The sequence below is a fragment of the Mobula hypostoma genome, chromosome 4, assembly GCF_963921235.1.
Source record: "Mobula hypostoma chromosome 4, sMobHyp1.1, whole genome shotgun sequence".
NCBI classification, from domain to species: Eukaryota; Metazoa; Chordata; class Chondrichthyes; order Myliobatiformes; family Myliobatidae; genus Mobula; species Mobula hypostoma.
Genome location: NC_086100.1, coordinates 199,453,634 through 199,465,219, shown reverse-complemented (window position 1 = coordinate 199,465,219; position 11,586 = coordinate 199,453,634). Strand labels below are relative to the sequence as shown.

At 48.5% G+C, this 11,586-nt stretch overlaps 1 protein-coding gene across 1 annotated transcript in view; it reads left to right on the top strand.

Annotated features, from left to right (window-relative positions):
- Positions 1 to 896: 896 nt before the first annotated feature.
- LOC134345026 (retinol dehydrogenase 11-like) overlaps positions 897 to 11,586 on the top strand; it is a 31,967-nt gene continuing 21,277 nt past the window's right edge. The window contains exon 1 of the mRNA XM_063045159.1: positions 897 to 1,083. Coding sequence (XP_062901229.1) covers positions 897 to 1,083 — 187 coding nt within the window. The remainder of the gene's footprint in view (positions 1,084 to 11,586) is intronic.

The following is an 11,586-nucleotide window of genomic DNA, read 5'->3' as shown; positions in this document are numbered from 1 at the left end:
CCTTCCAGACCCACAACTGCTACCGTCTGGAAGAACAAGAGCAGCAGATACCTGGGAACACCACCACTTGGAAATCCCCCTCCAAATCACTCACCATCCTGACCTGGAAACATATCACTTTCCCTCATTGTCACTGGGTCAAAATCATGGAATCCCCTCCCTAACAGCACTGTGGGTGTCCCCACACCTCGGGGACTGCAGCAGATCAAGAAGGCAGCTCATCGCCACATGAGGCAACTAGGGAAGGGCCTTGTTGCCCCATGCCTGACCAGACCAGTTATCCAGTTTGTCCTGACTGAGCACTGAACTGATATTATCTCTGACTAGTAACACCATCCCTCCTCTTTTAATCCATCCCACCCTGTCACAATTAATACAACAGAACCCTGGAATGTTGAGCTGCCAGTCCTGCCCCCTCCTGCAACCAGGTCTCACCAATGGCTACAATGTCTGAGTCCCAGGTGTTGATCCATGCCTTCAGCTCACCTGACCTCCTATGATATTTCCTGCATTGAAAACGACTGTACGCAGCTCAGGACACCAGTCGTGTTCTCAACATTATTTATCGATTAGTGTCATTATCAATTTGTTGTTTTTCTGTGTGTATTTGCAGAATGTACTGACTTTCTCACACTGTCTGTCTTTGTTTTTCATTGATTCTGTGAATGCCCGCAGGAAAATGGATCATATGTAGATTGATAATAAATTTATTTTGAACTTTGAATATTTCCGTGTGTTTCTCTGGGTACAAACGTGTGTCATAAGGTCCTCTGGCCAAACACCACATCCCTCCCGACCTCGGAGTGTGTGTTGTCAAAGTCCCTTTAACGGTGGGACATTGTGCTCTGAGCTGAGCGTGTATTCTGAGAAACGTCCCGTCACAGTACGCACGGAACATGGATCGCGTACAACTCAGTTCCATTATCTCCGTCCTCTCCTCTCTCACCTCCCATCCTCTCTGGTTCGTGGCTTCCATCCTCCTTTACTTGGTGGTCCGGTTACAGAGGAAGGGCTGCTGGAGACCCAGGGATTGCCCCGTGGATCTCAACGGCAAGACGGCCATCGTCACCGGATCCAACACAGGTAACGAAGCTGTAGCACCGCTCCAAATCCCGCGTCGCACCGGAGCGGAGGCTGCCGATCCTTCCGAAGCTCGGGGTTCTGTGCAGGGGTTGGTACAGGGGCTGAGGGGAGATTCCGTCCCGCACCCCGAGGGCCGAGGATCCGGGACTTGGAACATTTTGCTGATGGTCAAATGCTTCCCGACGTCTGCTGCAGAATTCTCCAAGTTGGCAATCCCGGCAGAGAAATAGAGATCCCAGGGAGAGGCCAGTGAGTTAGGATGTAGTTCTAACCCTCAACCCAAAATCCTCTTCCTTCTCCCATACAACCCATTCTCGCTCTCTCCACCCACCTGAACCCTCTCACTGACCCTTCTGAATAGATACCCCTCACCCTCCCTCCCCCACCCACCCATCCCCACACTCAAACCCTCCCGCTCTCCCCTACCCACACTCAACCCTCCCTCCCTCCCTCACCCACCCACACTTAACCCCTCCCTCCCTCCCCCACCCACCCATCCCCACACTCAACCCCTCCCGCTCTCCCCACCCACACTCAAACCCTCCCTCCCTCCCTCCCCCACCCACACACCCATCCCCACACTCAACCCCTCCCTCCCTTCCCCACCCACACTCAAACCCTCCCTCCCTCACCCACATTCAACCCCACCCACACTCAAACCCTCCCTCCCTCCCCCACCCACACACCCATCCCCACACTCAAACCCTCCCAATCTCTCCCTTATTCTCTCCCCCAGACTCAACCCCCCCTCGCTCTCTCCCCCACACTCAACCCCCTCACACTCTCTCCCCCGCACTCAAACCCCCTCGCTCTCTCCCCCACACTCACCAGAGGTCGTGGTACATGTTGGTACCAATGGCACAGGCAGGAGAGGGGTAGTGGTCCACTGCAGTAAGTTGAGGGAGTTGGGAAGGAGGCTAGAGAGCAGAACCTCCAAGGTGGTCATCTCCGATTACTCCCAGTGCCACGAGCTGGTGAAGGTCGGAACAGGAAGATAGCACAGATGAATGAGTAGCTGAGCAGATGGTGCAGGGGGCAGGGTTTCAAGTTCCTGGATCAGTGGAACCTTTTCTGGGAAGGGGTGACCTGTACAAGTGGGATGAGTTGCACCTGAACTGGAGGGGAACCAATATCCTGGGAGGGAGGTTTGCTAATGCTACTGGGGAGGGTTTGAATTATAAATGCGGGGGCGTAGGAACCATAGTGAAAAAGCAGAGAATGGGCCAGTTGGTTCACAGGTAGAGACAGCTCGTAGGGAGTTTGTGAGGAAGGACAGGCAGTTGTTAGAGCAAAGATGCACTGAGCCAGATGGTTGACAGTTGTCTATTTTAATGCAAGGAGTATCATAAACAAGGCAGATTAAACTAGAGTGTGAATCAGTATGTGGAACTATGATATTGTGGCCATTACAGAGACTTGGATGTCTCAGGGGCAGGAATGACTGCTGAGTGTTCCGGGCTTTAGATGTTTCAAAAAGAACAGAGAGGGAGGCAAAAGAGGTGGGGGAGTGGCATTGCTAATCAGAGATAGTGTCACGGCTGCAGAAAAGGAGGAAGTCATGGAGGGATTGTCTACTGAGTCATTCTGGGTGTAAGTTAGAAACAGGAAGGGGGCAACAACTCCACTGGGAGTTTTTATAGACCCCCTAATAGTAGCAGAGATATTGAGAAGCAGATAGGGAGGCAGATTCTGGAATAGTTCAAAAATAATAGGGTTGTTGTGATGATTGATTTTAACTTTCCAAATATTGTCTGACAAATATTAACATATGACACAAAGGTTGGAGGTGTATAACACAGAGGTTGGTCAGACCCCACTTGGAGTACTGTGCTCAGTTCTGGTCGCCTCACTACAAGAAGGACGTGGAAACCATAGAAAGGGTGCAGAGGAGATTTACAAGGATGTTGCCTGGATTGGGGAGCATGCCTTATGAAAACAGGTTGAGTGAACTTGGCCTTTTCTCCTTGGAGTGACAGAGGAAGAGAGGTGACCCTGATAGAGGTGTATAAGATGATGAGAGGTATTGATCCTGTGGATAGTCTGAGGCTTTTTCCCAGGGCTGAAATGGCTGTCACAAGAGGACACAGGTTTAAGGTGCTGGGGAGTAGGTACAGAGGAGAAGTCAGGAGTAAGTTTTTTACACAGAGAGCGGTAATAAGTGCATGGAATGGGCTGCCAGCAATGGTGGTGGAGGCGGATACAATAGGGTCTTTTAAGAGACTTTTGGATAGGTACATGGAGCTTAGAATAATAGAGGGCTCTGGGTAACCCTGGTAATTTCTAAGGTAGGGACATGTTCGGCACAGCATTGTGGGCCGAAGGGCCTGTATTGTGCTGTAGGTTTTCTACATTTTCTATCTCCTCAGAGCAAGGGGTTTGGATGAGGTGGAGTTTGTTAGGTGTGTTCAGGAAGGTTTCCTGACACAATATGTAGATAAGCCAGCTAGAGGAGAGGCTGTACTTAATCTAGTATTGGGAAATGAACATGGTCGGGTGTTGGATCTCTCCGTGGGAGAACACTTTGCCGGTAGCGATCACAACTCTATCTCCTCTACCTTAGCGTTGGAGGGGGATAGGAGCAGACAATTTGGGAAAACATTTAATTGGGGTAGGGGGAAATATGATGCTATTAGGCAGAAACTTGGGAACATAGATTGGGAGCAGATGTTCTCAGGGAAATGCACAGCAGAAATGTGGCAAACGTCAGGGAACATTTGTATGGAGTTCTGCATCAGTATTCCATTGAGACAGGGAAAGGATGGTAGGGCTAAAGAACCATGGAGCACAAGGTATGTAATAAATCCAGTTAAGAAGAAAAGAAAAGCTTATGAAAGGTTCAAGAAACCAGGTACTGTAGAGCTCTAGAAAATACAAGGTTGCCAGGAAGGAGCTTAAGAAGGAAATTAGGAGAGCCAGAAGGGGCCATGAGAAGGCCTTGGCGGACAGGATTAAGGAAAACCCCAAGGCATTCTACAAGTATGTGAAGAGCAAGAGGATGAGTCGAGTGAGAATAGGACCAACCAGGAGCGAGAGAAGAAACATGTGCATGGAGCTGGAGGAGGTAGCGGAGATACTTAATGAATACTTTGCTTTCAGTGTTTACCGGTGAAAAGGATTTTGGCGATTGTAGGGATGATTACAGAGGACTGAAAAGCTTGAGCATATAGTCATTAAGAAAGAAGAGCTGGGAGAGAGAGAACCTGTGGTTTGTGGGTTGTCGGATGTCGGATGAAATGGGAAGCCTTTGGAGTAACTTTGGTCTGTCTTTGCTATTGTTTAGCACACGCTGGGACTCGGTGACGGTCCTGATGCTCATTTATTTTTGCTGGGAGGGGAGGGGGGATTGTTGCTCGTTGCTGCTTGCGCGGGGGGTTGGGGGGGGGGATCATGGCCCTTCCTTGGTTCCAAACAGAGGCTTAGAGATATTTTTGGCATCATCAGGTACCTTTAGTAATTGGCATTCGGTCGACTTCATCGCCAGGGACATGGCATGCAAATGGTGGATAGACGTCCAGCAAATTGTAACTGTCCCAGCTAATCATGCCCCCACAACGCTGGCCCTCCTGCTTTTACCAATGTGGCTTGTTGGTTGTTGTATTTCCCTGCCATGAACGTCATTCCCACAGAAGGTATCTTTTCACACAACTAAACATACTTGGTGAGTGATTTCAAGAAGCAGCTGTCACACCTTCAAAGAATTCATTCTGGCTTGTGAGGCAGAACCTGCCCCTCACAAAAAACATCCTGACTATCCCTAATCAGACCACACTTCTCAAATTCTTATAAATCCTGTCTCTAAGTCTCTAAATAAAATGGACGATCTTGAAATTCAGATACAGATTGGCAAGTTGTGGCCATCTCTGAAACTCGGCTAAAGGATGGCTGCCATTGAGAGCTGAACATCCAAGGATATACGGTGTATCAGAAAGTTGGGTTAGTAGGCAGAGGGGGTGGTGTGGCTCTGTGTATAAAAAATAACATTAAATCATTAGAAAGGGATGATATAGGATTGGAGGGTGTAGAGTCTCTAAGGGTTGAGTTAAGAAATGGCAAGGGTAAAAGTACCCTAATGGCAGTTGTATACAGGCCTCCAAACAGCAGCCGGGATGTGGATTACAAATTTCAGCGGGAGATAGAAAAGGCGTGTCAGAAAGGCAATGTCATGATAATCGTTGGGGATTTTAACATAAAACTGGATTGGGAAAACCAGCCCAGTACTGGACCTCAAGAGAGAATTTGTAGAATGTCTAGGGAGGCCAGAGAGAACAAGGGCAACCTGTCAGTGTTGTGGCTCGACCTGGCAAATGCATATGGCTCCATCCTGCACAAGCGGGTGCAGTTCACACTGACCAAATATCACGTCCCCAGCAGAATCAGAGACCTTATCGCTGATTATTACAGCAACTTCAGGATGAGGGTCTCTTCAGGAGCAATTACATCAAGCTGGCACAAGGTGGAGATTGGCATCATCACAGGGTGCACTATCTCAGTGACACTGTTCTCCCTAGCCATGAACATGCTCACTAAGTCTGCTGAACCAGAGTGCAGAGGGCCCAGAATGAATTCCGCTCAACGGCAACCACCTATCAGGGCATTCATGGATGACCTCACAGTCACCACAGAATCAGTCCCAGGCTGTCAGAGGATTCTGCAAGGGCTCGAAAAGCTGGTGGAGTGGGCCCGGATGCATTTCAAACCAGCCAAATCAAGATCGATGGTGCTGAGGAAAGGGAAGGTGGAGAACAAGTTCCGGTTCAGCATCACAGGCACAGCCATCCCAACCATCCCAACCATCACAGAAAAGCCAGTCAAGAGCTTAGGCAAAGTTTTTGACAGCTCTTTAAGGGGCACAACATTCATTCAGGCAACCTGCACCCTGTTGGATGGCTGGCTGAAATCGGTGGACAAGTCTGGCCTACCTGGGAAGTTTAAAGCCTGGGTGTATCAGCATGGCATTCTTCCCAGAATCCTGTGGCCCCTCCTCGTCTATGCAGTTCCGATCTCGACAGTCGAAGCCTTAGAGAGGAGGGTTAGCAACCACCTCAGGAGATGGCTGGAGCTGCCAAAGAGCCTGAGCAGCATCGCACTCTATGGACACAACAAACTGCAACTGCCCTTCAAATCCTTGGAGGAAGAATTCAAGGCAACAAGAGCCAGAGAAGTGCTACAGTATAGGGACTCAAGTGACCCGAAGGTGGCTAGAGCAGGGATCCAAGTAAGTACTGGCAGGAAGTGGAGGGCAGAGGAAGCTGTTCAGGAGGCAGAGGCAAGGCTGCGTCACAGGAGGCTGGTGGGAGTGGTCACACAAGGCCGAGCTGGGCTAGGATCCTTTCCAACTCCCCAAATGGACACCAGAGGGAAGGAAAGGCGTCGTCTAGTTCAGGAGGAGGTGAGAGCAGTAGTGGAGGAGATGAGAGCCTGCGAGGCAGTGGGAATGAAGCAACAGGGAGCTTGGACAAGATGGGAGAATGCGGTTGAGAGGAAAGTGACCTGGGCTGATCTTTGGAAAGCCGAACCACACCGCATCCAATTTCTCATCCAGGCAGTGTACGATGTGCTTCCAAGCCCATCAAACCTGCACACATGGGGCAAGGCAGAGTCATCTGCGTGCCCACTGTGCTCCAAGCGAGGAACCCTGGAGCACATCCTCAGTGGCTGCGCAAGGGCACTTGGTGACGGACAGTACAGGTGGAGGCATGATCAGGTCCTGAAGACCATCGCTGAAGCCATCAGCGCAGGAGTTGAGTGGGCGAAGTGGTCCCAACCCTCCAAACAGACCATTGCCTTTGTCAGAGCTGGAGAGCAGCCAATACCTGCCAAAAGGACATCTGCAGGCATTCTGACCTCTGCAAGGGACTGGCAGCTGTTGGTGGACCTCGAAGGGCAACTGAAGTTCCCCAACCATATCGCAGCCACCATCCTGCGACCAGACATTGTCCTAGTGTCTGAGTCTACTAAGCAAGTGGTGCTGCTGGAGCTGACAGTCCTATGGGAAGATAGATTGGAAGAGGCCTTTGAAAGGAAGCTCTCCTAGTACGCAGGACTGGTCAGCAACTGTCAGCAGGCTGGATGGAGAGCGAGGTGTCTCCCAGTGGAGGTTGGTTGTAGGGGATTCATAGCCTGTTCCTTAGTTAGAGCCTTCAGCATTTTGGGCAGCGAGGGAGAGAGGAAGAGGAGAGCCATCCGCAGTACCACCGATGCGGCAGAGAGGGCCTCAAGATGGCTGTGGCTCAAAAGAGGGGAGCCATGGAGTCATAAGTAGCTAGCCATCTGGACACAAGCTGGGGTCTGATCAGCCCTGGCTGGGTCACCTGGAGGAGGTTGTATGACGTTGAAAGACCCGAAACACCCGATGATTCCAGGAACATCACTGAAGATGTGTCCAGAAGCATCAATAGATGTATGTACACAGGGATGGCTTTTTAGAACAGCTTGTTGTTGAGCCCACTAAGGGATCAGCTGTGCTGGATTGGGTGTTGTGCAATGATCCAGAGGTGATAAGAGAGCATAAGGTTAAGGAACCCTTAGGGGACAGTGATCACAATATAATCGAGCAACATACATCAAAGTTGCTGGTGAACGCAGCAGGCCAGGCAGCATCTCTGGGAAGAGGTGCAGTCGACGTTTCAGGCCGAGACCCTTCATCAGGACTAACTGAAGGAAGAGTGAGTAAGGGATTTGAAAGCTGGAGGGGGAGGGGGAGATCCAAAATGATAGGAGAAGACAGGAGGGGGAGGGATAGAGCCGAGAGCTGGACAGGTGATAGGCAAAAGGGGATATGAGAGGATCATGGGACAGGAGGTCTGGGAAGAAAGACAAGGGGGGGGTGACCCAGAGGATGGGCAAGAGGTATATTCAGAGGGACAGAGGGAGAAAAAGGAGAGTGAGAGAAAGAATGTGTGCATAAAAATGAGTAACACATGGGGTACGAGGGGGAGGTGGGGCCTTAGCGGAAGTTAGAGAAGTCGATGTTCATGCCATCAGGTTGGAGGCTACCCAGACGGAATATAAGGTGTTGTTCCTCCAACCACACTCAGGCCACACTCAGGTTGGAGGAACAACACCTTATATTCCGTCTGGGTAGCCTCCAACCTGATGGCATGAACATCGACTTCTCTAACTTCTGCTAAGGCCCCACCTCCCCCTCGTACCCCATCTGTTACTCATTTTTATGCACACATTCTTTCTCTCACTCTCCTTTTTCTCCCTCTGTCCCTCTGAATATACCTCTTGCCCATCCTCTGGGTCACCCCCCGCCCTTGTCTTTCTTCCTGGACCTCCTGTCCCATGATCCTCTCGTATCCCCTTTTGCCTATCACCTGTCCAGCTCTCGGCTCTATCCCTCCCACTCCTGTCTTCTCCTATCATTTTGGATCTCCCCCTCCCCCTCCAACTTTCAAATCCCTTACTCACTCTTCCTTCAGTTAGTCCTGACGAAGGGTCTCGGCCTGAAACGTCGACTGCACCTCTTCCTAGAGATGCTGCCTGGCCTGCTGCGTTCACCAGCAACTTTGACGTATGTTGCTTGAATTTCCAGCATCTGCAGAATTCCTGTTGTTTACAATATAATCGAGTTCACTTTGAAATTTGAGAAAGAGAATCTAAATTCCAATGTGTCGGTATTTCAATGGAATAAAGGAAATTAAATGGCATGAGAGGGGAACTGGCCAAGGTTGACCGGAAAGGGACACTAGCAATAAGGACAGCAGAGCAACACTGGTTGGAGTTTTTGCAAAAGATGAGGGAAGTGCAAGACAGATATATTCCAAAGAAGAAGAAATTTTCAAATGGAAGAAGGACACTATCGTGTCTGACAAGTGAAGTCAGAGCCAAAGTAAAAGCAAAAGAGAGGGCATACAAGGAAGATAGAGGATTGGGAAGCTTTTAAAAACTTGCAGAAGGAAACTAAGAAGGTCATTAGGAAGGCAAAGATGAATTATGGAAGGAAGCTGCCGACTAATATCAAAGAAGATACTAAAAGCTTTTTTAAGTATATGAAAGGTAAAAGAGAGTTGAGGGTAGATATAGGACCAAAAGAAAATAGCGCTGGAGTTATTGTAATGGACAATAGACAATAGGTGCAGGAGTAGGCCATTCAGCCCTTCGAGCCAGCACCGCCATTCACTGTGATCATGGCTGATCATTCACAATCAGTACCCCGTTCCTGCCTTTTCCCCATATCCCTTGACTCTGCTATCATTAAAAGCTCTATCTAACTCTTTCTTGAAAGCATCCAGAGAATTGGCCTCCACTGCCTTCTGAGGCAGAGCATTCCGCAGATCCACAACTCTCTGGGTGAAAAAGTTTTTCCTTAACTCCGTTCTAAATGGCCTACCCCTTATTCTCAAATTGTGGCCTCTGGTTCTGGACTCCCCCAGCATTGGGAACATCTTTCCTGCCTCTAGTGTATCCAATCCCTTAATAATCTTATATGTTTCAACCAGATCCCCTCTCATCCTTCTAAATTCCAGTGTATACAAGCCCAGTCACTCCAATCTTTCAACATATGACATTCCCGCCATCCTGGGAATTAACCTCGTGAACCTACGCTGCACTCCCTGAATAGCAAAAATGTCCTTATTCAAATTTGCAGACCAAAACTGTACACAATACTCCAGGTGTGGTCTCACCAGGGCCCTGTACAACTGCAGAAGGACCTCTTTGCTCCTATACTCAACTCCCATTGTCATGAAGGCCAACATGCCATTAGCTTTCTTCACTGCCTGCTGTACCTGCATACTTACTTTCAGTGACTGATGAACAAGTACACCAAGATCTCGTTGTACTTCCCCTTTTCCTAATTTGACACCATTCAAATGGTAATCTGCCTTCCTGTTCTTGCTACCAAAGTGGATAACCTCACATTTATCCACATTAAATTGCATCTGCTATACATCTGCCCACTCACTCAACCTGTCCAAGTCACCCTGCATTATCTCAACATCCTCTGCACATTTCACAGTGCCACCCAGCTTGGTGTCATCTGCAAATTTGCTAATGTTACTTTTAATCCTTTCATCCAAATCATTCATGTATATTGTAAATAGCTGCGGTCCCAGCACCAAGCCTTGCAGTATCCCACTAGTCACAGCCTGCCATTCTGAAAGGGACCCATTAATCCCTACTCTTTGTTTCCTGTCTGCCAACCAATTTTCTATCCATGTCAGTACTCTACCCCCAATACCATGTGCTCTAATTTTGCCCACTAATCTCCTATATGGGACCTTAACAAAGGCTTTCTGAAAGTCCAGGTACACTACATCCACTGGCTCCCCCTTGTCCATTTTCATAGTTACATCCTCAAAAAATTCCAGAAGATTAGTCAAGCATGATTACCCCTTCGTAAATCCATGCTGACTCGGACCGATCCTGTTACTGCCATCCAAATGTGTTGTTATTTCATCCTTTATAATTGACTTCAGCATCTTCCCCACCACTGATGTCAGGCTAACTGGTCTATAATTCCCTGTTTTCTCTCTCCCTCCTTTCTTAAAAAGTGAGATAACATTAGCTACCCTCTAGTCCTCAGGAACTGATCCTGAATCTATAGATCATTGGAAAATAATTACCAATGAGTCCACGATTTCCAGAGCCACCTCCTTAAGTACCCCGGGGTGCAGACCATCAGGCCCTGGGGATTTATCAGCCTTCAATCCCATCAGTCTATCCAACACCACTTTCTGTCTAATGTGAATCTCTTTCAGTTCCTCCGTTACCCTAGGTCTTCCGGCCACTGGGAGATTGTTTGTGTCTTCCCTAGTGAAAACAGATCCAAAGTACCCGTTCAACTCGTCTGCCATTTCCTTGTTCCCCATAATAAATTCACCCATTTCTGTCTTCAAGGGCTCAACTTTGATCTTAACTAATTTTTTCCGCTTCACGTACCTAAAGAAGCTTTTACTATCCTCCTTTTATATTCTTGGCTAGCTTACCTTCGTATCTCATCTTTTCTCCCCGTCTACCCTACGCTGTCTCTCAGTGTAATGAGAGACACAGAGATGGCAGAGGAACTAAATGCGTATTTTGCATCAGTCTTCACAGTGGAAGACATCTGCAATATACAAATGAATTAGGGAAATAAAGTATGTGCACTGAAAATTAAGACTGAAAAGGTGCTCAGGAAGCTTAATGGTCTGAGGGTGGATAAATCTCCTGGACCTGATGGAATGCACCTTTGGGTTTTGAAGGAATTAGCTGGGGAGATTGCAGAGGCATTAATAATGACCTTTCAAGACTGGAAAATTGCAAATGTTACTCCGCTATTTAAGAAGGGTGGGAGGCAGCAGAAAGGAAACTATAGACCTGTTAGCCTGACATCAGTGGTTGGGAAGTTGTTAGAATTGATTGTTAGGGATGAGATTATGGAATACTTGGAGGCACATGACAAGATAGGCCAAAGCCAGCATGGTTTCCTGAAAGGAAAATCCTTCCTGACTTACCTACTGCAATTTTTAAAGGAAATTACAAGCAGAGTAGACAAAGGAGATGCAGTAGACGTGGTGT